The sequence below is a fragment of the Dermacentor andersoni genome, chromosome 1 (genome assembly GCF_023375885.2).
Source record: "Dermacentor andersoni chromosome 1, qqDerAnde1_hic_scaffold, whole genome shotgun sequence".
Taxonomy (NCBI): Eukaryota; Metazoa; Arthropoda; class Arachnida; order Ixodida; family Ixodidae; genus Dermacentor; species Dermacentor andersoni.
The window spans coordinates 61,497,727-61,525,428 of record NC_092814.1 but is presented as its reverse complement, the minus strand read 5'-3'; the positions used below and the strand labels follow the sequence as shown (position 1 = coordinate 61,525,428).

General features: G+C 45.2%; 1 protein-coding gene and 1 long non-coding RNA gene across 3 annotated transcripts in view; one reads left to right on the top strand and one right to left on the bottom strand.

The window, feature by feature from the left end:
• LOC126544112 (NEDD8 ultimate buster 1-like) overlaps positions 1–15,651 on the bottom strand; it is a 56,979-nt gene extending 41,328 nt beyond the window's left edge. For both annotated transcript variants that reach the window (XM_050191334.3, XM_055061548.2), the window contains exon 1: positions 15,467–15,651. In XM_050191334.3, coding sequence (XP_050047291.1) covers positions 15,467–15,472 — 6 coding nt within the window. In that variant the 5' untranslated portion in view covers positions 15,473–15,651. The remainder of the gene's footprint in view (positions 1–15,466) is intronic.
• Positions 15,652–19,966: 4,315 nt separating this feature from the next.
• LOC129380492 (uncharacterized) lies at positions 19,967–27,393 on the top strand. Its single transcript, XR_008608561.2, has 4 exons — positions 19,967–20,200; positions 21,716–21,751; positions 24,398–24,602; positions 27,324–27,393. It is a non-coding gene; the product is annotated as an uncharacterized lncRNA (long non-coding RNA).
• The last annotated feature ends 309 nt before the right edge of the window (positions 27,394–27,702 follow it).

Genomic DNA, 27,702 nt, shown 5'->3' with positions numbered 1-27,702 from the left:
TAATAAAACATAGCCCAGAGTTCGACGAAAGCTCGTCTGGTCAGGTAGTATGTTGTATTAATTCAAAATTAAGGTCACTGACCAAGTCACAAATGCAACGTTTGACGTTTCGGAACCTGTACAGAGGCTTGTTCACAATGCATCAGACGTGCATAAACTTGAGGAGGCATGTTTCCGTCTGTCCTGTTAAAGGTATCTGGCGTCGTCTGAATCAGCAGAGATTCGAGCAGCAGTCTGGTTGTGTTACTTTAGCAATTATTGCAGCATTTTCCCAAGCGATGACGTTTGCGTACACGCTCCGTAAGTGCGTTGTACACGTGGCGATAATTGGCGTGGCATCGAGTGCCTGTGTTTCCTCCTTTCCCTGTTCTTGCACATTAGGCAGCTTTTTAGCAGAACGTTTTCTGCTCCCCGCTCCGCTCGCGTACAACCTAGCGAGCCTCGATAGGGCGCGCACACATCGAGGCACCTTACGTAAACCCGCTCCTCCCCAGCGGTTGAACAGAAAAATAATCTGTAGCTTAGCGTTGTTCACGCGTTCGGCGGGCGGTCGCAAGCTGTACCACGTGGTGGAAGATGAGACAACAGCCAAACGTATATAGCATATTCAAGTTGATCAGTGTCAAGCAGCGACACTTCTTTAATGTTGCAATTTTACAGAGAAGCCGTATATGGCTAGCGGATCCGTCTGTCCGTCGCCGGTACGCCAAAAACTCCTCCAGCGCAACCCCATGCGCATGAGCGAAAAAAAAAAGGAGGCGCACGATTAACCAACACCACTTATATAGCACAAGACCAGCGGACACATGACGTCACGCTACCTGGCCCGAAATTTCCATTGACAAGGCTGGCATGGTGAAAGCGGTGATGTCAAAATCACTTGCCTATTCGGGAGCATCCCCATTAGATTCTATGACAGTCGGGCCAGATAACATGACGTCATGGATCGGAGTGAAAAGGCCTGTGTTATCGGCGCGTTCCTTCCCCGCGCAAGCTCTCGCCTGCGTTCTAACTGCGCTTCGATAAGGCCAAATCAAAACGCGCCAAGCATCTCAACGCGCTCACTTGCCCGCGAGGAGTGCATACCTCGAAGGACCGCTCAGCAACGTTCATATGGACATTTAATGCGTTCACAAAAGATGTGCTTAGGTGTCCTCGGTTCATTGTCACACGAAGGCTGCACCAAGTCGAAGGTCTTGATGTGCCGCTTATGTACTTGTCTACTTATGTACAAACCGTCGTATTCACAACCGAGCTTTTGGCGCCGAGTTTTTATCCTCATTTGGTTTCGTTAGGCACTCTCAAAGGTGACGCGTCTCCCGAGCAGATAAGCCGACCCGCGGCTAGGCTAGCTACCCCTAGGAGGTCTTGAGCCACCCTACCGCAGCAGTGGCCGCTGCCATTTTGTATTTTCGTTCGTCTCGCTCGCCGCGTTTGCGCGCTCCGCTCGGCAAGCGCTCTAGCTACAGTGCTCTAGCGGAACGGAGGTGCCTTCCTCTTTCGCCGCGGGAGAAGTTCAAGCTGCATACCACCGGACTCCACGGCTAGGGGTCAGCAGCTTTGTGTAATTCTTAAAGCTTTCAGTGGATTCGTCGTGGTGTTCTGTGCCTCCGGACGTACTCCTCAGTTCGACCCAAAGAAAGGGTGCAGCAGTTTCCTGGAACTGTGCAAGTTGTCACAAGGGCAGCCACTTCAGAACGAGAGGGGGAGGGGGGAGCACCCGTTGCCTCGATGATAGGCGCGCAGTGTGGCACAATACCGTCTGCTCGCGTCCCGCTCAGCTGAGCGGGACGAAGTATAACGAGCGTGTCTCCTTGTCTGACCCGTTCTGCTAAAACGGGCGCGTGTTTTGGACGAAGTTCCTCGGAGGAAAAAAGGCTGCAAACCTACGGCTTGACGGGAGGGGGGAGGGGGTATCATCATCATCATCCTATTTCACGTCCACTGCTGGACGAAAGCCTCTCCCTGCGATCTACCGCGCCAACCAATTCCAACTAGCGCCTGCGAATTTCTTAATTGCATCACCCCACCTAGTTTTCTGCCGTCCTCGACTGCGCTTCCCTTCTCTTGGTACCCATTCTGTAAACCTACTGGTCCACTGGTTATCTAACCTACGCATTACATGGCCTGCCCACCTCCATTTCTTTCTCTTAATGTCAATTAGAATATCGGCTATCCCTGTTTGCGCTCCGATGCACACCGCTCTGTCTCTTAACGTTATGCCTAGCATTCTTCGTTCCATCGCTCTTTCATCATCAGCATGGCTACGCCCACTGCAGGGCATACTTCCCACTTCCCCATACTTCAACTACCCCGGTCATGTGCTAATTGTGGCCATGTTGTCCCTGCAAACTTCTTAATCTAATCCGCCCACCTAACTTTCTGCCGCCCCTGCTACGCTTCCTTCTCTTGGAATCCAGTCCGTAACCCTGAATGACCATCGGTTATTTTCCTTCCTCATTACATGCCCTACCCATGCCCATTTCTTTTTCTTGATTTCAACTAAGATGCCATTAACTCGCGTTTGTTCCCTCACCCAATCTGCTCTTTTGTTACCCCTTAACGTTACACCCATCATTCTTCTTTCCATAGCTCGTTGCGTCGTCCTCAATTTAAGTAGAACCCTTTTTGTAAGCCACCAGGTTTCTGCCCCGTAGGTGAGTACTGGTAAGACACAGCTGTTATACACTTTTCTTTTGAGGGATAATGGCAACCTGCTGTTCATGTTCTGAGAATGTCTGCCAAACGCACCCCAGCCCATTCTTATTCTTCCGATTATTTCAGTCTCATGATCCGGATCTGCGGTCACTACCTGCCCTACGTAGATGTATTCCCTTACCACTTCCAATGACTCGCTACCTATCGTAAACTGCAGTTCTCTTCCGAGACTGTTAAACATTACTTTAGTTTTCTGCAGATTAATTTTTAGACCCACCCTTCTGCTTTGCCTCTCCAGGTAAGTGAGCATGCATTGCAATTGGTCCCCTGAGGTACTAAGCAAGGCGATATCAGCGAATCACAAGTTAAAGGTATTCTTCATTAACTCTTATCCCCAATTCTTCCCAATCCAGGTCTCTGAAGATCTCCTGTAAACACGCTGTGAATAGCATTGGAGAGATCGTATCTCCCTGTCTGACGTCCTTCTTTATTGGGATTTTGTTTCTTTATGGAGGACTACGGTGGCTGTGGAGCCGCTATAGATATCTTTCAGTATTTTTACATGCGGCTCGTCTACACCCCGATTCCTAAATGCCTACATGACTGTTGAGGTTTCGACTGAATCAAACGCTTTCTCGTAATCAATGAAAGCTATGTATAAGGGTTGGTTATATGCCGCACCTTTCTCTATCACTTGATTGATAGTGTGAATATGGTCTATTCTTCAATAGCCTTTACGAAATCCTGCCTGGTCCTTTGGTTGACAGAAGTCTAAGGTGTTCCTGATTCTGTTTGCAATTACCTTAGTAGGCATTGTAGGCAACGGACAGTAAGCATTTTAACATTGTAGGCAACGGACAGTAAGCTGATCGTTCTATAATTTTTCAAGTCTTTGGCGTCCCCTTTCTTATGGATTATGTTGGCGTTCTTCCAAGATTCCGGTACGCTCGAGGTCATGAGGCAGTGCGTATACAGGGTGGCCAGTTACATGATCAGTTACATGATCCTCCCCAGCTGCCTTCCCCCTTTGCATAGCTCCCAAGGCTTTCTTTACTTCTTCCGGCGTTACTCGTGGGATGTCAAATTCCTCTAACCTATTCCCTCTTCAATTATCGTCGTGGTACTGGTACTGTATAGAATCTGTAGAACTCCTCAGCCACTTGAACTATCTTATCCACAGTAGTAATGATATTGCCGGCTTTGTCTCTTGCAGCATACATCTCATTCTTGTCTATTCATAGTTCCTTCACTGCTTTTAGGCTTCCTCCGATCCCGAGAGCATGCTCAATTTTATACATATTATACTTCCTTATGTAAGCTACCTTACGCTCGTTGATTAACTTGGAAAGATCTGCCAGTTCTATTCTAGCTGTAGGGTTACAGGCTTTCATACTTTGGCGTTTCTTAATAAGATCTTTCGTCTCCTGCGATAGCTTACCGCTATCCTGTCTAACGAAGTTACCACCGACTTCCATAGCATACTCTTTAATGATGCCCATAACATTGTCGTTCATTGCTGCAACACTAAGGTCCTCTTCATGAGTTCAAGCCGAATATCTGTTTTGTAGCTTCACCCGGAATTCCTCTAGTTTCCCTCTTACCGCTAACTCATCGATCGGCTTCTTATGTACCAGTTTCTTCCATCCCCTCCTCAAGTCTAGGCTAATTCGAGATCTTACCATCCTATAGTCACTGCAGCGCACTTCGCCGAGCACGTCCACATCTTGTATGATGCCAGGGTTAGCGCAGAGTATGAAGTCTATTTCATTTCTAGTCTCGCCATTCGGGCTCCTCCACGTCCACTTTCGGTTATCCCGCTTGCGGAAGAAGGTATTCATTATCCGAAAATTATTCCGTTCTGCAAACTACTCATAACTCTCCCCTGCTATTCCTGTGGCCTATGCCATATTCCCCCACTGACTTCTCCAGCCTGCTTCTTGCCTACCCTGGAATTGAAGTCGCCCATCAGTAGTGTATATTGTTTTGACTTTACCCATCGCCGATTCCACGTCTTCATAGAAGCTTTCGACTTCCTGGTCATCATGACTGGATGTAGGGACGTAGACCTGTACGACCTTCAATTTGTACTTCTTATTAAGTTTCACAAGACCTGCCACCCTCTCGTTAATGCCATAGAATTCCTGTATGTTACCAGCCATATCTTTATTAATCAGGAATCTGACTCCTATAGTTCTCGTCTCTCCGCTAAGCCCCGGTAGCACAGGACGTGCCCGCATTTTAGCACTGCATATGTTTCATTTGTCCTAGCCTCACTGAGCCTATCCCATTTATTGCCCACGAATTCCTTCAATAGCACTGCTAGACTCGCCTCAATAGATAACGTTCTAGCGAAAAACGTTGCCAGGTTCAAATTTCAACGGCGGCCTGAACCTGGCGACAAGCGATGCAGCGATGGCGTATAGGTAGAGCATCCGCCTCGCGTGCAAGAGGACCATGCGCAATTTTCCACCGAATTAAAAAAAAAATCCGCGTGTTGATAAAATTGCATGAACAGCCCCGGAGTGCGGCCTTATCCCAGTGACCAGAACCGGTAACGCACTACCGCAGAAGAGCAGGATTGGCCTGGCCACAACCTCCTATATGACTACCTACTATTTGCGGGTCCCTTAACCTACCAACCTCCTATTTGCGGGGCCCTTAACCATTTATAGCGCAATTTTTTGTTTCCTCAAAATATTATTCATGGAGTTGTAGGGAAGCACAAAGGTAGCTGTACTCCCATGGAAGCTAACTTTAGCGAATTTCTGTGGTTTCAATTTGCAGAAAAAGGGTACGTTGCGCATTTGCAACAACGTGCAAATGAAGAAGGTGAAAGATAAACTCAGTGCAGTTCACACTCAGATGTTTATTTGCACGTGGCAAGCATTGGCGCACCTATGATTTAGTGTGGAACAAATAGAAGAAATTGTACTTGCTTGTGCAGGACAGGTGGTTCCCACACTTCGTGCGTACGTAATGCAAATTCCCGTGCAGTCACGAAACAATGCAGTGTTTTCGCGTCATTGTCCAAACTTAGAACATAGAAGCACATACGTAAGGCTGTGCCCGCGACGACGGGCCACGGCAGGGTGCAGATGCACCGCATCCTTTTGAAAAAAGGGAAGTAAATTCGACCAGAAAACATCTTGCGCACATATTGAATCAAAACGAACTTACACTAGTGGTTGTCGTCATTCCTGGTGAGGTCGTTGCCTTCACTATCAGGAGGAATTGCTCGGCCATAAAAGTGTTTGGGAGCCATTTCACTTTTCCGAAGAAAGTAAACCATGTACACGTTGTTGCATTGCATTGACGATCACGAATTCTTGTTCCCTATAGCCAGGCTATTGAACATTACCTTTGTCTTCTGCATATTAACCTTCAACGACACTATTATACTCTCTGTTAAGGTCCTCAACCATTTGTTGTAACTCGTCCCCAGTGTTGCTAAGCAGGCCAATGTCATCTGCGAATCGAAGGTTGCCGAGAATTCCCCGTTGATCCTTACTCCTAAGCCTTCCCAGTTTAATAGCTTGAATACTGTTTCCAAGCACGCATTGTAGCTGTGGAGTGTAGATACGTTCCAAGATATTTACGTAAGCGTCCTGTACTCCTTGATTACGTAATCTAGGGAAAAGACGGGGAAGGCAGGAGATGGAAATTCAAGACGATGAGCAAAACGAGAACAAGGTGAAAGCAGGATCCAACGTTTCGACAAGTGGACCTGTCTTCTTCAAGGCCTTGAAGAAGATAAGTCCACTTGTCGAAACGTTGGCTCCTGCTTTCACCTTGTTCTCATTTTGCTCATCGTCTTGATTACGTAATGTCTGACTGCTGGTATCTTTACTGAATCAGGTGTCTTCGTAATCTATGAAAGCAGAGGGTGATTGTACTCTGCGGGTTTCTCGCTTACTTGATTGATGACATGGATGTGATCCATTGTAGAGTATCTTCCTGAATCCTACCTGTTCCCCTTGCTTGACTGAAGTCCGGTGTTGCTCTTACTATATTGGGGATTATCTTGGTGAATATTTTATATAATACTGGGAGTAAGCTAATGGACCTACAATTTTTCAATTCTTTAACGTATCTCTTTTTGTGGATTAGTATAATGTTTGCATTCTTCTAGTTTTCTGGGACCCTTGCAGTCAATAGATACTTCGTATAGGCAGCCGCCAGTTTTCCAAGCATTATGTCTCCTCCATCTTTGAATAAATCTACTGGTATTCCATCTTCTCCTGTCGCTTTTCCCCGTTTCATGTCATGCAAGGCCCTTCTAACTTCATCGCTAGTTATAGAAGGAGTTTCTGGAACTTGTTCATTACTACTTCGAATCCTCCATCGTGGCTGCTGTCGGTATTGTACAGGTCGGTATAGAATTCTTCCGCTGCTCTTACTATATCGTCGAGATTTCTGATTGTATTACCCTGCTTATCCTACAGTGTATACATCTTGGTTTGTCCGACGCCAAGTTTCCTTGTCGCTGATTTCATGCTGCATCCATTTTTGTGCTAATGGACTTATGTATACAAACCGTCGTATTTACAACCGTGCTTCTGGCGCCGAGTTTTTACCCTCATTTCGTTAGGCACTGTCAAATATGAAAAGCGCCTCCCGAATAGATAAGCCGTCCCGCGGTTAGGCTAGCCACTCCTAGGAGGTCTTATATGACGTCCTTGAGCCCCCCTATACCGCGGCAGTGGCCGCTGCCATTTTGTATTTTCGTTCGTCTTCCTCTATAAGGAGCACTGACTCCCCTCCTCTCTACGGTCACAGGGACGCTCCCGCTACTCACAATGAGATTATTAAATATTTCTACATGTCCAGAAGGGTCTTTCCACCCCCTCACCCCAAGTTGAATAGGGCGCAAGCCGTTTCACTTAGGCTCCTACAGACCAGCACATATCCGTGTCTGTCCGCTCTCCACGAGGCTTACCCCGACGTGTATCGCGACGACGCCTGCCCGTCCTGCGGCCAGACCTCCACTCTACCTCACATGCTCTGGGAGTGCGGGTCGACATACCCCAAGTTCATCAAGGAGGAGTGGGACTCGCTTTTGCGTAGCCCCGCTCTAGAAAAGCAAATCCTGGCCGTCCGGCGTGCCCGCGACCGGGCCGGTGGGCTAGACCTGCCGGTCCCGACGTGGGACTAGCCGGGTGCGCGACGAGTTCGCGTCCTCGCCGGACCTACAATAAAGTTTATTCACTCACTCACTCACTTTCTCACGTTATAATTTCGAATGTCCCCTATTTTCCCTTTATTGATGAGTTTTGACAGTTCCGCGTATTCTAACTTATCTCTTGAGTTGGACAGTTTCATTCCTTGTTTCTTTATTAGGTAATTTGTTACTTGGCAGAGCTTACATACTGGTTGCCTTACCTCCCACTTCAATTGCTGCTTCTGAAGCCAGCCTAGCGACGGTTTCATACATTGCCTCTATGTCATCATCTCTCTGTTCTAAGGCTGCATATTTGTTTGCAAGTGTCAACCTGAATTGGTCTGCTTTTACCCTTATTGCGTCTAGGTTGGCCTGTTTCTTCTTGACCAATTTTAACCTTTCTTCAAATTGAGACGAATCCTTGCCCCCGCTAGCCTATGATCACTGGACTATGCTGGGATCGGCAGAAAGTATGAAATCAATTTCATTTCTTGTTTCACCATTACGGCTCTTCCAGGTCCACTTTCTGTTGCTACGCTTCCCGAAAAGGGTGTTCATTATTCGAACCTTATTCCTTTCTGCGAAATCTACCGGCATCTCTCCTCTATAGTTCCTAGAGTCAACGCCGTAGTTGCCATTTGCTTGTTCACCAGCCTGCTTTTTCCCCCACTTTTGCATTGAAGTCGCCCATGACTACAGTATACCGAGTTTGCACTTTTCACATTGCTAATTCAACATCTTCATAAGACTGTTCAATTTCTTCATCGTGACTGGAGGTTGGAGCGTAGGTTTGTACTACGTTTATTCTATACCTCTTATTAAGTTTGATTACTACTACTGCTACCCTCTCATTAATGCTGTAGAATTCATCAATGTTGCCCGCTATGTGCGTATGGATTAGGAATCCTACTCCGAACTGCTTATCTGGTAGTCCTCTACAGCAGAGAACGTGGCCATTTGTCATCAATGTATAGGCATCACCAGTTCTAACCTCACTGAGGCCAATAATATCCCAAACAATGCCTGATAGTTCCTCAAAGAGTCCTGCTAGGCTAGCTTCACTCAATAGGATTCGGCTGTTAAACGTTGCAAGGGTCATTTTCCATTGGCGGCCTGTCGGGGCCCAGTGATTCTTAGCACCCGCTGCTGCGTTACAGGCCTGACCGCCTCCCAGGTCACGTGTTCCACAGCTGCTGGGGACTGAGGGCCATTGGTTAATCGAATGAGTCATTTGGGAGGGAGTGTACTGGGAAGTACCGGGCTCGCAGCGTTAAATAAAGGAAACGCATCAAGGCAGATGACGATTATTGTTGTGCGGTAGATATACACTCCAAAGGGTGCAAACGTTTTTAGAGTATAATTCACACCCTTAGGGTGTGATTCATATAACTGACACCCTAAGGGTGTGATTTATAGACAAATTTACACCCTTTTTCGCGTTTAAGGGTGTAAATTATTTTACAGTGATGGTCAACTACTGCACTATATAGGGAGGCCAATTCCTGTTCTGGTGACTTCTTGGTTCTGGACCATCTCGGTTTACTGAGTATGTAGCAATGCGTACATATGTGCAGCTTTTCAACGAACATCTTTCACGCCGACATGGGTCACTGTAGATGCGGGACTGGGTAGGTACCGCTGTTCGAAAAAAACTTTCGCGTCGATTTCGAGCACTGAGTATGTGCCACTGTGTGCGTGCCAGTACGTGTGTGCCGCTCTTCATTGAACGCCTTTGACGCCAACTTGGGTAACTATAGGTAAAAGGATAGAAAGTTGGGCGAGTTGGTACGGTAACATGATCTTGGATTGTAGCGCGAAGTGACACGGACACAGACTAGAAGCAGACAGGACGAGCGCTAACTCTCAACTAAATTGTTATTAAAACGAACATTCCACTCAAGTGCGGGAAAACTTACATTGGACAGATCGGCAGGTGCATTAATATGAGACTAAAAGAACACAAACATTCACTAAACAACCCTAATTGCTTCACATCTAGCGTCACATTGTTTCAATTGTGGTTGTAAACCTTTCTTTGAAGACAAAAATTCTTTCCAGACACAAATGCCAAACCACACGGGAAATAATCGAGGCATTCCACATCAAAAGATGAGGAGACGCTTGCGCTAGCCATGCATCTTTGTCTGTTAGAATGCGAATTGCAGTATCTTCACAACACGTGTGTTCATCTGAAGTAGTGTCTTTTTGACTTCCCTACCTCCTGATATGTTTTCTTTATACCTTGTCATGTTCTTATGCTGCCGTTTTTTTGCAATCACACGCACGCACGCACATACGCACACATTATTCTTCGTTTTAATAAAAATTTAGTTGAGAGTTAGCGCTCGTCCTGTCTGCTTCTAGTCTGTGTCCGTGTCACTTCGCGCTACAATCCAAAATCATGTTAATTATAGGTATACGGTTACGGTGCAGTGGGGGCATGGTGCGACTATGAACAAAGAAGACGATTTGGCGAGGAGAGCGTACGTGCGGCTGGTTCGGGCAGCTATCTTGAGTATGCAGCTTTGATGCAGTTTGTAACTGCACTTACGCTTCACCAATTCTGCCCCGTGGAATTTTGGTGGAGGTGCGGGGTAGCCCCAAGAGATCACAGAGCTCCGCAGCGGTCGTCGCCTCGGTATTAACATCATGACGGAGGAGGCGCGCGTGCTGCGCCAGCAACAACCCTACCCGTAGTCCTGGCGTATCCCAAAGATCCAGGAACGTTTTGTGGCACCGATAACGTAGACGATTGAATTAACATGCAAGAGCGTGTGAGTACAGACGGGATGCAAGCATAATGTTTGCCAACCTGATCTACTTCCAAGGCACGGCGAGGGGTGTGGTTTGACAACCACGAAGATGAGCTTACGGACTGGGAAACGTGTAAGCAGAAGTTGAAGGACTTGTTTGGCCATCCATTCGGGCGGCAGAAAGCCGCCCTTTAGGAAAGAGCTGGCGACTCTTGCGCAAACGTCCACGGAATCGTTCGTCGCTTACATCCACGATGTGCTTGCTCTGTGTCGCAAGACTGACAGTGACATGCGCGAGTCTGACAATGTCGGGCATGCTTTGAGGGCATCGCTGACGATGCTTGCAGCTTGTTAATGCGTAATAATTGTGCGATAGTCGGCGATATTATCACGGAGCACCAACGCTTTCAGCATGCAAAGAGCCGCCACATTGCAACGTCGTTCACCCGCTTGCCGAACACAGCTGCGACTTCCTCATGCGAGGACAGCGCTTAATGCAGCGACCATCGAATGCAGAAGACGTGACACGAATTGTTCGGCACGAAGTTGAAGCAACGTCACCTAACCTTTTTCGACGAGTCAGCGATTCCAACAGCGTGCCCGCGGTGTCGCTTGTTCAAGCAATAGTCCGTGAAAAACTCCAAAATCTCGGAGTTAATTCTGTCTGTTCTATTGCCACTGCACGACTCTGATGGACCTTATCCTTCGCCTAGACAGCGGTACCCCCCAGGCTATCGAAACCCGGCCGTGTGGCCAACTGGACATCGACCAATCTGCTTTGCCTGCCGTCGAATCAGTGGCATTGCCCGCCATTGTCACTTAACTTGTGTCAAAGATTAAAAAAAAAAAAAGTGGTTAGCCGCAGCTGAATGGAACGAACGGCATATGGTTCGCCGTCATGTGGCGCTTCTTAGAGTATATTTTTAATATGCCGTTAAATTGGGTAATTAACCAATATGAATTAGGCAAAATTTTTAATATTCACTTTAGGGCCAAGCGCGTTTCGTTGCGTTGTAGAGGAGGTGAGAAGCGACCAATCCAATTTTTTGTGGCAACGTACATGCTGCGTGTCCACTTTTTTTTTTTTTCGGCGTTTAAAGAAAGCCCGCGAACTACGAAATAAAACGATCTATTTGCGCTCGCGTGCATTGCAGCGCTCTCGACCATGTGTCGAGCCTATCGCTTATCAGGGACGACGGCGCTTCCTTTCTGTGTGCTACCATAGTGCTACCGCCAAAGATGCTGACGCACTGTGAAGCCGTTGTCCATAGGGCACCTTGCAATGTAGTTTGCCTGTACATGTCGCGCCACCTAGCAGCGGCGGTGAGCACCCGCGGGCAGGCCCTCACTGTCATCTCACCATTGTCCGTGGTGCGCTCAGGCACGCCTGAAAGCCTGCTTTTCCAATTTTCCAATGGTTTCACCGCGGCCTCTTGGCAGCTCCTCCGTGAGAAGTGTGAACAAAAAGAACAAGCGCAGATACTGTTGCGTTAAGGATTGTCACAACCGCGGAGGGGATTGTCGGCATCAAATTGTACCGCTTCCCTTCAAAACCCGGGGAAGCCACCCGGCGGCTGAAGTGGATCGTCGCGGTTCGTTTCGTGTCGGTGTTGAGAATTTCTGTTAAACGAACTAAGACGTGAATGCAAAAACAAGAAAAAAATACAAATAAGAACCAGTAGCGGCATCTGTCAAAACACAAAATAAAATGTCAACTGCATAAAAACGCGTGAACTTATTCGCGCTGTTGTAAATCAGTTTAGGTAGTTCTTTAGTTAGTCTTGCTCCAAAACAAACGCGCAGTGGTTGTTACGTGTCAAATCTAGCTTCGTAAGCGCTTCGTGCTGGAGCTTTACACGCACTGTGCTTCTTCCTGCGCCAAGATCAAGACGCGTATACTGGAACCGAGCTCATTCGTGCCGATGTTTTCTTGCGCTTAGAACAACAGAACTAAGGTTGGAGTACAAAGCAGCACACGTCGAGTATTCGAAAATTAGCATTTCTCTCGCGCATGCTATAGCACATATTTGTCCAGTTTTCACATTCTTTTGTTTCAGCTGATTGCTCTGTATGATGCTTCAGCGGTAATGCTCTCTCACATTCGAGCCCGAACGACAATACGAGAATATGCCCGAGGCACTTGTTACCGGAGAAAAAAGCACTTACCTACCAATTCGCCAATACCTCTACAATTGTGAGGTGCAAGGCACACTCCAAATAATGACGCGACAAATGACAGCTGAAAGACGTACATGGCCGTATTTTCTCACTTAGGTGCCATAAAATAGTGATTTGTTAACTCACTTTGAGTTCGACATCGTAAGCAAGCTTGCTTTGTTGTGACAAATACTTCGCGACCTGCGGTCGTTGCTTAGTGGCTATGGTGTTGGGCTGCTATGCACGACGTCGCGGGATCAAATCCCGGCCACGGCGGCTGTATTCAAATGGGGTCGAAATACCAAAACACCCGTGTAATTAGATTTAGGTCCACGTTAATGAAGCCCAGGCGGTCCAAATTATTCCGGAGTCCCCCACCACGGCGTGCCTCCTAATCAGATCGTGGCTTTGGCACCTAAAACACCATAATTTTATTTAAGCACCTCGCTATGATGTCCGTGCTGTTTACTTCTTTGACACGATATACACGGTTGTAGTCGCAACTTTAACGTCCTTTCTCAAGCGTCGGTAGTCCAAAATGGGCCTCGGTGTTTTCGATTGCCTTAAAACCGCAATTTAGAACGTCCGACAGGTTTCAAACGAGCGCTGCAAAAGCATGCCTCCGTAGCAGTGGCCGCCTCGATGTTTCGCGCAACTGCGCGCAACTGACACGGTGGCGCTGACGGCTGAGCCGATCGCTGCGCCGCCTGACCATTGCAGGGAGCCCGCACATCGGCACGGTCGGCGCGCACGGTTCTTTAGCACGAACCGCGATTGACAGCGCTGTAATACGTAGCGCATGAGCATCTTTTTACTGGATCTAGAAAGATGAAAAAAATGGCACATATTACTCCCAAATCAGCTGCTATGCGGGAGAGCAGTTTCCTACATCGCTTAAAGAAACCCACGCGCAGTTACGAGAGACATTAACATGTGCACGGCAGAGCCGCGGGGCAGCCGATGTCACCGCTTAGCTACTGTCGAAGTACTCTTTTTTGCCTTCCTTAAAGGGACACTAAAGACAAATATTAAGTCAAGCTAAAGTGATAGATTAGTGATCGAGAATCTCTATGGCGTGAATATTATCCCGAACAGAGCCTTCATAATCGAGACATTGAGGTAAATGCCGGACATGATTAGAGACTCCCCCGGAACATTAAGTACTTGCCCGATGGCGAAAGCACTCAGTTAAATTGCGTTACTAGTACTCAACCACTCGTTGCAAAAAATGACCTTGTATTATAAGGCGAAATAAAATTCTACTAGTCTAGTTCTATTTCATTTTCGCTCGACTCTGCGCCGCCCACGCTTTCGCGTTTAAGTAGTTCCGTTATCGCGCAGTCCTGCGCTGGTTTTGCTGGCTCGCGGAACTCGCACACACTGCAAGTAGCAGAGAATTCAACTTCCATCTGATGTCGCGCCATGCCCGAACGGTCTACGCCACTTGACCAAAAAGCAGCTGCAGCGGCGAATCCGCCGCTCTGCATAGATGCGTTCTGTCTCGGCACGGTACCGCAGTCTGACGGGCGCCGTTTTACTTACCGATAGCAGCAAAGGCTGGTGATGGCTTATGCAACGTCACCACTCCCCCGGTTGCGTGGCGGGAGATTTGAATTTCGAAAAGAGGTATTCAGACCCTTCAGATGGGACTTTCTCGTAAATTAACTCTTTTCATGGCACGAAACAAGCCTTGCGAGGTTTCTCAAATGGTATGTAAACAGTCCACGTCGACTTGTTATTTGTCTTTAGCGTCCCTTTAATGGTAGAATCGATGACAAACATGATCAAGTATATATGCACGATTGAACAATCCCTCTCCAATTTTTCGTGAAACGTATGACGGCTGTCGGTCGTTTAAGTCAACCAATTTCATTATAGCATCAAGAGATGCGCGAAACGGCGCGCTAGACTCATCAAGTCACGATTCCAATCATGAAAAGCGTGCCCGATGACTTTTTCCGAATGCACTGCACCAACAGCTGAATGCACTGCACCAACAGCTGTGGCAGCAAAATAAAATCGCCCCAGCCTAATAAAGAGCGCGCAAAAAATAAATTTGTTCTTTTACCTACATCACTTAGAAGGAAAAAAAAAAAATGCGAAGTCGTTCATGCGCGGAGAAGCTTGTTTCTGTTCACGCACATTGCATAAGCAGGCTATTCGCAAGCTGTAGACAAAACCAGGCGGAAGATGCTCCAGTGAGTGAAGCGCGCTTTCCCGCGAAGCCACCCCGGTCGCCTGCGTTTGGTGAAGTGTACTCACAACAAAGCTAGAGCGAAGTGTTCCAGCGCTGTAGCAGACGACGGGAAGCACCTCCCCTATAGGACGCACTGGCGCTCCCTGAAGCGACATGCTGAGCAGTGTTCACCCTGTATACGTTGCCACAAAAAAAATTGGGATCGGTCGTTTTCGAATGACAACGTATACGAAACGTACTTAACCCTGAAGTCAATATTTAAAAATAATGGCATAACTGACGAATCAAGCGCAATATAAAAAAGAATACTTAAGGAGCGCCACATGACGGCAAACGATATGCCGTTGGTTTCATTCTACTGCGGGTAACCACTTTATATATACTTGGCACAAGTTACGCGAAACAACCTGTATATCGCCTCCTCGCTTCGACGACCTCTCTATGGTTACTACCGTTCCGGACTGAGCCCACGCTGTTTTCAGCCTCAATTTGACCAGAAACCGCCTAACGCCGACGCTATTAATTCATGGAACAGTTCCTCACCGTCATTCCGCCGTCACCAGCCCTGTTCGCCACCAGCTCGTCGGCCGTCGTCCCTATCGCCTCATGCAGGCTCTTCGCCCGCCCGGCCCGCCGTCCACAATGAACCTGTGACGCTCTTGCCCGGAAAACTAACTCCTGCAGCTTCCGGAGGTGTTGCTGCACTGACGACTCGACCTAAATGTCCTCTGCTCACTTTACCGACCAGACAAAACTTCGTTGACGTTATTGACACGTGTGCTTTAGCTTTCTCCGGTGACTGCTGTTCACCGTCTAACAAATGTTAAACGTCATCGGTCAGCGCAGGACGCGCCTGCATGTATCGGAAGTTTCTCGAATGTTATCGATGGTTCTATTCGTTGTCTGTTGCCGCTGCACCTTCTGTAATCTGATTGTATGCGCGACGCGAATTCTGTAGTACTTTCTGGAAGACCCGCGGACACCAGCGATTACTCTGGAACCTTCGATGGTTGACGTATAAAAGCCGACGCGCTTGACCCATACTGAACAATATTCAACAACAGGGGACACTCGGTGAAAACTCGCAACAGGAAATACGTCACACTAGATTTAATGTCGACCGTTTGCTGCCGCGAGCATCGAAAAAAAAAAAAGAATGTGAAATGAAGTTAGCAGACATTGTTTTATTTTATTATTTCCCGGCAAAACTAGAAATATCTGCGTATAAATTAAGTTATACTTCGCGGCTTTTCTCGCGTTACCTACATTTTTAAAAACATTACACCCTTAGGGGCTTATCTTCTCCCACAACGATAAAGGCCACCTGTCAATTGCTCGCGTTTTCTTTCTTTAACGCTGCGAGCCCGATACTTCCAAGTCACGAACGGCATGCGCGTTATCAGCATGACAGAGCATTCTTGACAGGAAAGTAGCGAGCGCAGCGTTTTCAAAAAAGGAAACGCAAGCAAGGCAGATGACGATTATCGTTGTGTGGCAAATATACACCCCAAAGGATGGACATTTGCCTACACTCTTAAGCAAAATTACACCCTTTTGCCACACAACGATAATCGTCATCTGTCTTGTCCGCATTTCCTTTCTTTAACGCGGCGAGCCCGGTACTTCCTAGTAAAAGCCGATCTACACGACGGACCAAATTGCTCTTTTGGATCGCGGTCCGCGCATCACGTGATAGGACGTCACCAGTTCGTGCGTACTGCCGTTGGCCCGCGCAAGACCGCGGCCCTCGCGGTCCAACAAATCGCCGAGGCTTTTCCCGCTTCCGTTTTGGCGGCGGACCGCATGCAAACCGCAGCGATTTTGGCTTAGCCAACGAATGTTGTCCGGCAACAGAGTGTCTTCAGCCAAATCCAATCTAGTTTTCGGCTCAGCAAAAGCCAGTCAAGCCAGTCGTTTCATGTCTGCCGTTCCGCCTACGCATGCGTGCAGCAGATATATTTTTTAAACACCGTGTCCTCTTGGAGTGACGAGGAGGTTTTTTTATTTTGTATACCTCGTTGAGCAGTTCCCGGCTTTGTGGGACTCGAGCTGGAATGATAACAATGATAACGCTCTGGCCGAGAGTATAGCTGGTTGGTCTGCTCTGCCGTCTGCTATGGCGGTCCACCGTGTGGATGTGCTCTGCGCCGGACCGGCCCGCGGACTTGGTCCGTCGTGTGGATCGGCCTTAACGAACGGCATGCGCGTAATCAGCATGACATAGCATTCCCGACAGGAAAGTGGCGGGCGCGGCGTTTTCAAGAAAGGAAACGCAAGCAAGGCAGATGATTATTGTTGTGTGGCAGAGATATACCCTAAAGGGTGTAACTTTGCCTACACTCTAAAAATAGTTGCACCCTTTCCCTTATGAAAATGACTGTTGAAAAGTTGTTGGCATATTGTTGACGAATTGTTGACTCAATAGCCTTTCAACAATACCTCAACAATTATTGAAACCACAGGCAATAATTCAACAGTAAAGTTGTTGGGCAGTTCACAACAAAAAAGTCGTTGACTAAATTCTGTTGGTATATTGTTGAATAGTATTGAGTATTATTGAGCCATTGTTGAGCAGTTTTCAACAATAAAGTCATTGACTAAATTCTCTTGATATATTGTTGAATAGTATTGAGTATTATTGAGCCATTGTTGAGTAATTTTCAACAATAAAGACGTTGACTAAATTCTGTTGATATATTGCGGGATAGTATTGAGTATTATTGAGCCAATATTGAGTAGTTTTCAACAATAAAGTCGTTGACTAAATTCTCTTGACATATTGTTGAATAGTATTGACTATTGAACCATTGTTGAGTAGTTTCCAACAATAAAGTCGTTGACTAAATGCTGTTAACTTATTGTTGAATAAAATTGAGTGACGAGCAATATTGTGTTTCGAAGTACATTTGAAAAGCACACGCACATATGTATGTGTGCGTCTTTTGCACATATATGTTGCTTTACTGATCACTTGATCACCATTGCATATATACAGGGTGTTGTTTCACGTTACTTGAACCATAGACGTATATACACGTGTTTCAGCTAACTTTACTCAGAGTTTAAAAATATGCCGATGCACCATAAGACGATGCGACCAAATGCATGTTGCTCACTCTTGTACGTGTCACGCTATTCTTGTATTTTTCCTAAGTAGTTAATTAGTCAAGAAAATTAGCCATTCTGAAGGAACAAAGCTAGGCGAAAAATTCTAATTAGAAAGCTCTAGAGCACTTTGCAAAACGTCCTATTAGGTAATTTCTCACTTTCTATCTATTAAGTGTTAGTGTTTTTCAGCTTACTGCGGATGCCCGTGAAATAGAAAAAATATCACCTGACATATCCGCTTGCGCGCCGTGCTTGCAGCGCTCCCAAACGAGCATACCATCGAGCAGGGTGTGTTGCCGCTTAAAAGGCGACAGGGCAGTGACGAAGGCGTTGGCTGTGGTATTGACGCCAGCGACGTGCTTCCCTCGCTGCGGTTCATGATGGCGATAAGCAGACGGGTGTTCACACCGGTTAAATGGTATGTTTTCATTTGTGCGCAGAAGGCTTAGGAGCAGTGCAATCACGACTCGCAGGCGGGCATATGTCACGTGGTGCTTTTTCTATTTCGCGAGCATCCGCAGTAAGCTGAAAAACAATAATACTTAACAGATAGAAAGACAGAAACTGTTTATTCGGACGTGTTGCCAACAGCTCTGCAACTTTCTAATTGGAATTTCTTTCCTTGCTTCAGAAGTTGGTTAATTATGCTTGACTAATTAGCTAATTAAGCAAAAATACACAAATAGCGCGACACGCTACATACCAAAGGGAACAACATGCATTTAGTCGCGTCGTCATAGAGTTTACACTCGGCCTAAAGTTAGCAGAAACACCCTGCATATATATATATATATATATATATATATATATATATATATATATATATATATATATATATATATATATATATATATATATATATATATATATATATATATATATATATATATATGCAGTTTGAGAAGACAAACGTCCCTACAAGCAGTGACAAACAACCGATGATGGGACGCATCCTGCATTTCCATCGGCCTCCATTATAAGGGGCCAGTGCCCTGGCTGTGTGTTAGGAAACGGCATTGCATGCCTCCATGTTAAATATGGTCAAGGTGGCGGAGAAGGTTAACAAAATTCAAGTCTGGGGTTTGACGTGCCAAAACCACGCTTTGATTATGAGCCGCACCGTAGTAAGAAACTCTATATCTATTTTGACCATCTGGGGTCCTTTAACCTGCACCGAACGCACAGTACACGGTCGTTTTTGCATTTCACCCCAATCGAAATGCAGCCGCCGCGGCCGGCATTAGATCCCAAGCACTCGGGTTAGTAGAGCAACACCTCAGCCACTATGCCACCACGGTGGGTGCGGCGGAGAAAGGAGTGAACATCGTTTTTACAGAGTGCGTTTCGCTTACCCGTTAGCGCGCTATACAGAACGAAACGAAAAGCTTGGCCGATATGTACGACATGGTGCTCATATTTCACATGGAGGCCAAATTCTTTTCTGTGACCTAGACGGGGTGCTGGGGAATGTGTTCGGAATCTGCTCGGCCACCAAGCACAATCTGCGCTGCTATACGTTCTCGGTGACAAATCGCACAGCGCAGGAGCACACGCACAAATGTTTAAAGAATGGGACGACAGACCGCCCGCAGTTTGCCATGACGTCGAAATGAGAAGCACAAACAGCGACGTTTCTGTACTTTTCTGGTCAATAGTTCAGTTCGCATGGTTGCGGCACGCATTACTTTTCTTTTTTAAATCCAAACGACGAAAACTGTGCGCGCACAAATTAGCGCGGCGTTTGTGACGTTTGAATTTGGCGCCTTTTCCCGCGCATGCCATTAGCTCCGGCCGGTTCACTGCGTTACTGCGCTAAAGAAAGTAGTTCACCAAAGAAGCGAAGCAAAATACTTTTATACACTTGCAAATCGCAACAATTGTTCAGTAATAACATGAAATTACATAATTTGTTATCCAATGGTACAATTTATGATAATATAAGCGTGTATTTGTATGAGTGCACATGTATGATTGCGCGTTTGCGCTGTTGATGCTTTGCGCGTTCCGGCGAGTTCGTGCACGCCGCTGGCTTGAGAGTTTCCTGCGTTTTCTGTGTTCTTTGTGTGCTTCGCTGTGACATCTTTGGAATATTCCTGCGTGTTGCTCGCTTTTTATGGACTTGTTGCCTCGAAGGTCGCCATGATCGCCTGCGACTCAGCGACATCAAGGGTGAGTGAGTGTTTCGAATTCCCCTTGTTCGTCCATTGCGACGCGGTGAACGGAAGCGGGGAAATTTCAGCGCTTGTGCGTGTCTTCCGCGCGCCTCTTTTCTAGTGTTCATTCCTAGTACTATCCTTCCGTTGCGAGAATGGGTTGTACAGCACTAGATTTGTGGTAGATAACGTGGAATTTTGTCCTGGTTTAACTTTACACTCCGCTTGTGGTGACGTAAGGCAGCTATGTGGTGCCACCTAAAACAGGGCATGTTGTACGCCATGATTTCTGATACGGTGTTCGAGCACCGATTCAGTTAGCCTTACTAATGAGCGCAAAACAATGCGACGTGAAACCATCCGATCTGTACTGTAATCGAAGATATTTCGTTTGCGCCACGCTAGTAAAAGGCATGTGAGCGAGCTTTCAGCAAAAGGGGGGGGGGGGGTGCATTGGGATTGGCGAAAGTGTATTCTGTTGCGCTGTTCCCTTCAGGATCGAGTGACTCCGCGGTGCTTCAAGGCCACTATCTGACACGCCGTGCGGCCGATGTTCGCGCGATCGGAAAACACAGAGGAGGCTGTCGCGCAATAATAAAGAATTTCAAGGGTGTACATGCGATACGTGAGATACAATAGGGGTGATGCCACAGAGTGCTGCGAAATCATCGAGTTATACGCCTTGCCAACCGCGTGCGTTTTGTTTTCCCCCAGGTCGCGCGCATTCAACTTTATTTTTGTCATCTTCTCCGTTCGTCGCCATCGAGTGGTTCGCCCAAACGGCTTCGCGTAGGCGCTCTTTGCATTCACGGAAAGGCAGATTTCATGGCACTCCAGGTCCTACAACATTCAAAATAATGTAATTTCGTGAAATTGCAGCTTTTCGCACTTCAGTAACTGATTTAACAATAGTTTTAAAATCAGTAAAGGAACGAGATGCCTGGCATATCTGCGTTGTCGTCCCACTGTGTTTCGAGGCGGCATGTATACGTTATCGGCAACATAAACATCAATAATTAGCATTGTTTCTTGTGACCATAGAAGTAGCTAGTTATGTCGAAAAGCTATTTTTGCTTCGAATCAGAGCACTATAGAGTGAACAGATTCAAAGGGGAGCACATCGTTGTGAACTAAATCACGACGCTTTGCCACAAGCTTGGAATAATGCTTTGTCGAAAGAGCAGTTCTGTGAAATTCTTTCTTTGAGAGTAGGCAAAACTTCAGTAGCATCAGGTAGACGGGGAGTAAAAGAATGTAACAATGGTTTTATATGAAGGAGCTGCCTTTAATATGTGGCCATAACAGTTAAGTAGATGCGTGGAAATAATGTTTAAAGTAACTAGAGGAATGTGAAATAAATTTTTTGACAAGCTCACACTGCCATTGGCAAGAGCGGCCACACTTTAGTGTATTCAATGACTAGTCATTTGTATCCGTCCACTTATGTAAGCCTAAAGGTCCATGTAGCTCTTTTGATTGTCACTTTTGCTGCATCGTGGCTTCACGTTTTAATAGTGACATCTTTTTTCAGATTCAAAATGAGCTGGGAGAGGCCCCAGCTGGAACGGTAAAAGTGAATTCTTTGGCCATCCATTCTGTAGCGTCACGATGATCAAATACAGTGATACCGTGAAAATGTATTGCAGGAAGCAGAAAAAACAACATTGCTGATGCAACTGCAACGCATTTGCTCCAGTGATCAATTGGTGCAGAGTGCCTTCATTAGGAGACATGGTGCCTTTAAGCACTCAGCTTAAAGACTTTGCAACTGCACCAGGACTGGGAGTGAATTTCATCGTCACTTGTGAACATATTAAACGTGGAATGTGCCTTTTTCAGTGTATATGCCTGATATGAGAGGGGCGTTCAGAAACTTAGTGTGGACATTAGTGGTCTGCATGAGTGCACATCTTTCTAGTTTTACCAGAACGAAGGTATTATGACCTATGTCATACAGCAGTGCACAGCTAGAGGTATCAAACCAGAACAGCAGCACCCTTTGAGAAAGTTGGCTGAAGAACGAGCAGTGATCGGGGCTTTCTGCATTTCAAGGGCCAAATTCCAAAAAGATTGATGCCGAGCTGGACGGTGTGAAGTGCCGCTCACCACATGCTGTAGCCAGCATGGCATTTTTAATCTCCTTGGCATTATGTCTCGTTAAGATACAGAAATTGCATCACTGCTCATAAAGAAATTGGAAATTGGGAGGTTGAGGGGAAGTGGAAGGGCTCCCCTCTGGAGCAGCCAGTGCATGCCCTTTGCTATACTGATAATCATACCTTAATGAGAACCAGTGATGCATGTTAACCTATTACGCAGCCAAGTGCATTCCTTGTTTTGTATTAAGGGGACACTAATGACACCTTAAATGAATTTAAAATAAAGCATCATCTTAAATAACTACTTCTGTAACTTTCTTGGTAGTTGTTTGATTATTAGAGAAAATAAAGCTCAAAGTTCAATTTTCTGAATATCGCCCCAAAATCTTCGTGCTGACACCTCATTGTCACATCATGGATTCCAAGTATTTTTTCAAACTTGGGCTGTATTGGTTCTGTAAAAGTTCCTGACGCTTTTTATTTCGGGTTTTTGGAATACGATGAAGAATATCTTTATTTGTAAAAAAAATTGCTACACCTCAACAGACATCATCAAAATCCATGACATCACAGCAAGCGGGTGTGGTAACTTCAAGGCAGCACTGCCACCAATCTTTCCTCTTGCTGCTTTTACAGTTTACTCAGCCTCTTGTCAAGGTATGAGTGAATCTCTTGAATTGTAGGAAGGTCATGTACAGATACATCTAAAATAATTTTTCTCTTTAGTACTTTCATGCCGTAGTTGCTTAGGGGTGTTGGCACAGCTCCGCTAAGCACGAGGTCACAGGATCAAACAGCCGCATATTGATGGAGGTGAAATACAAAACTGCCCAGGTACCTTGCAGCCTGATTTGGTAAAAATTAGTCCAGAGTTCCCCACTAAGGCGTGCCTAAACATCAGATTGTCGTTTTGGCACATAAAACGCCAGAATTTAAATAATTTAATTTTGCTTTAGTGCTCCTTTAAGCTGTAGAATTCATGATCTTTGCAAAAACTCATGCTCAAAGTATTCTCCATAAAAATTAAATACACAGTAGATATAAGTGTCTATTTATATTTTGAATTGTGGTGATACGTGATGACTATTAGAACGGTGGTACAACGAGACAGACAGAATTGTAATACAATGTATGACGGCACGATGATGCACATCGAGGAAATGACTGAGTTTCCCCAGAGGTCCCTGACATGGACATCAACTGACTGTCCACAAACTTCTGAGTTCACTCCGTGATCTTGTGCAGCCTGTGCTTTGCGAGTCGATTAATTTAATTGAAGTGGTGGTTGGCACATACTGTCCTTGCAGCTTATGTACATTTCATACAGTGGAGTGGAATCTCACATATTACTTCTGCAGCACAGCAAGCTAACGTGACGTGTAGTGGTAATCTTAGGAATGATCGACAATCATATCCCTCTTTGAGCTCCTAATGCTGCTTGCCAACACAAGCAGCAGCAGTTGCCCAAGATAGCGGGAAGGAGATTCATTGAAAAGTGGCATATGCCCAGGGTCGCATACCCAGTCACGCAAGCTGTTCCAACGGTTGATTTTGAACTCTTCCCTCAACATAGCAGCCCAATCTCCCCATTAGACCATGGACTACCTATTGACACAAATGGATGGGAAAATAGAGACAAACACCTGAAAATATGAAGTATCCTAAGAATGGTAATCACAATAAATAGTACTAGATGTGCATTAGCGCAAGCTCTTGGGCCAGTTGGTGCATGATGAACTTGAAAAAGGGGGGTACCAGCAAAACAAAGGACGCGCACACACGTAAAAGGCGTTAGACAGGGACGGACGCTGGTCCGTCCCAACGTCCGTCCGTGTCTAATGCCGTTTCCTTGTGTGCGTGTCATTTGTGTTTCGCTGGTACTCCCCTTTTTCAAGTACTAGATGTTTGGATACTTTGGTTTATTATTCTTGTTTGTGCTGGATTGTTTTTCTGAAACATGTGGCATCCAGACAGCATAAGAAGCTTGTAAGAAGTAAAGTTTAGCAATCTAGATTTGCAACAGGTACTTCTGTAATTTATTTGCAGTAGGGCTGTTGCGTGAATGTGCTTGAAAGGCTTAAAACTGTTTTGCTAACATTTACTTAAACATGCAGGTTCACATAGGTTGAAGGAGTGCACATTGAGAAGGTTATCCTGGCACAGTTTACCATGGTCTGCCATGGTGGACCAGGAAAGTTTGCAAGGGCCTTGCTTCACCATGTGTTCACAGAGGAGGAGCTCATGGGCCATTTGGGCTTTGGAAATAACACCAAGGGGCAAAAAAGGCTCTTGACCCCACCAGGGTCAGTGCTGTTATAGGCAAGTACCATATATCCTTTCTGGTTGCATTTTTACATTCACATTTTTTTCTAAAATTATGAACTTGCCATTGGCATAACAAACGACTTTCAAGTAGCCCGTGTGTGCAGTTGTGTGCGACAATAGCCTACTATTTGGAATGACTGTTCGTACGATCTTAAGTGTGTAATGCCGCCATACTCAAATGCTTCTAAAATTTAAAAGCTGCCTTCACTGCTGAAAGTTTTTAGTGGCTCCACCACATAAAATGAGCTGCATTTGCGCATTAGCAGTGTTGCTTGGCTGTCATTGCAAGGAATAGTTGTCTGTGAAGCACGCTCCAAATCTATTGGCATGGAGGACATGTTTAGTTAGCCTGAAAATGTTATTCTAATACGCGAATTGCGGAGAAGGTATGCTCAAGTGTGGTTACTGGTCAGCTCGAGCAGGAGCATGTTCACCAAATTGCAGAAGTCAAAACAGCTCTCCAGGTTCTGAGATGTGAAACAGTAGTTTCACCAATTTTAACAGACCACATCGAATTAAGGTTGCTCCTATATTGAAGGAGTTCCATGTGATGCCAGACAGCAGCCTTTTAGCAGAGGGAACCTGAGTGGTGTGGCAATTTTCTTTTGGTTGTTTCAATCAAAGAAACAACAGGGACAGAGTTGCAAGCATTTCTGTCAACAGTACTACGTTTAGTGGGCGCTTACTCATTCTAAGCACTTAACCTATGGCTCGTATTTATTAACGCACACTTTATCACTTTGTATTCTAAGATATGAAACAAATATTTATGTGTATTCTAAGATATGAAAAAAATATTTATGTGGCTTTTCCCCATATACTTCAATAAATTGAGAATAGGCTCTTGGGGCCTAATGTATAAAGCTTCTTACAGACCATCGGACATGTCCACTACTCCCATTCTGAAATTGTTAGAATTGATTCCTGCTTCCTTACTTCACCTACCTGTTAACAGGGTTATTATGAACCATTGCCAAGTAGATTAGGGGCTTAAAGTAATCAAAAAGATGAATGGGCTTTTCTGTCACTCTTGTTTAGCCCATTGAGGATCACATTTTGGGGAAAAATATGCCTCTCTAATTTAGGAGTTATATATTTTTTGTGGTGTGCAAATGCTCAAAACTTTCGAATTGAATAGTGTCCTATTCAATTTAGTCTTTGAATGGTCACTATTTGTAAATGCGAGTATTCTAATATTTCGAAACACCAATAAAACATGAAATTTGAGCCAAAGTACGGTAAATTTTCAGCTCCAATAACATAGTGTAGACATAAACGTAACAACTTGTAATAGCAGACCAGGCTACATTACTTCAGTAGCTGCACTTTAGAGGCTGTACAGCAATCATTTATGCTTACTGAAGAGTCCTGTGCATGTGAAGAAACTTTCTGCTGCTCCATTTGTGCTTTTAGTAAACAGCTTTTCATAACATAACAATGACAGAAACTTGCTAACTTTAATAATACTAGGATGTGAGCCTCATCTTACATTAATTGTGATATCAGCTGTTCATTATTCAGAAACTATCCATTATTTGATTTGCTTCTAGCATTATTCGGTTCAGCCTCAAAAATCACTTTTCACGCACCCTTAATATTTTGATTGCAGATTTAAGTTCTTCAGAGTGACATTCCGAGAAAATAAACTGGTAAATAATATTTTTAAATAACAATAAAGTGGCAATACCATTTCAGTATTTGCAGTTTTACATGTTTTATTTTTTTATGCAGGATAAAGCAGCATAATTTTTTTGTGTAATGAAACTTACAAAAAACTTGTGGCAACACTCCCAAATTACTGCAGTGACAGACACCAAGGAGCTAAGTGAAAATCAGTTTTGGAGAAACCCATGGAGCGAAAGCACTATAAGAATATTTTCTAGAAGTCTCAGAAGGTTGCAGCACCTCCAGTGGGATGCTAGGCAACACTTTGTTCTGAAAAGGCACATTTTTTCAGTAACGTTCCGTCACAGCCACAGATGTACGGCAGTAAACCCTAAAAGGGTTAAAGAAGTCAGTCCTATGGCATATGGCTCTTAAAAGACAGCATTTCTTCGTATCTGTCACATTCTGCATGTGTCATGCTAAGCAGCTTGGTGCACAACTACATGGAAACCTCATTATAACAGTAATTCAGTCGTTGAGGCAGAAAACATACTTTGCTGTAAGAAGTGTCTTCTTTAATGTAGAAAGTCCTAAGTCATTGTAAGGCGAGAAGTACATTCCTATTGCATGTGAACTCAGGAAACCTAACTTCAAATGAAGCGACACTCAATTGTAGTGACATGACAGTATTGTATTTGGAGCATAGAAAAACACAGTCAAGTGCTGCACATTTTAATTATGAAAGTTACAAGAAATAATTTTAGTTGTCAGCTCACGTTTATTTATGAATAACATGAATTTTTTTCACCATTTTATTTCTTAGCAAGTAAAGTTCACATCTTCGACATTGAGGATATTCATCAAGTTATTTTGCTACAGTGTTTTGTTCCTCTTTGCCCTTTCCTGCTTTTGACACTTAGTCGAGTCCTGTGCCACACTGAACAAATTTAAATGGTCATGCTCATGCTGTAAAGCTGTACCCGTGGAAAGTTGGAATAAAGCAACACAAATACATAAATCAATTTCATTATAACGAGGGCAGATTGCATGCCATTCTTTTGCATGTGGAAGTTGCTTTTTAAAACTTGTTCTGGCTTCTTGTTTTTGCAGGCTTCACGTGTCGCAAATTGCCTGGTACCAACATGCCCTAGGTAAAGAACTCTGGCCTCGCTTCTTGCATGAAACCAATAGCCTCTGAAGAGCCCAAGTTGGACAGCTCAAACCAAAACACAAGTGTTGTGCTTTTGTAACTCTCGACATTTTTATGTTTTATGTTAGTCTCCTGTAGGGCCCAATTTAGATTTCTCAAATGAGCTTACAAATGTTGTGCCTTTCTATGCATTCACATTTTTATGTTAATTTTATTTATGTTAATTATGCTAGTCTCCTGAGAAGTCCACATTGGATTGCTCAATCCAGAATACAAGTGCTGTGCTTTGTTATAGTTCACTGCATTTTTATGTTAGTTTTTGATATGGTTCTAGTAAGG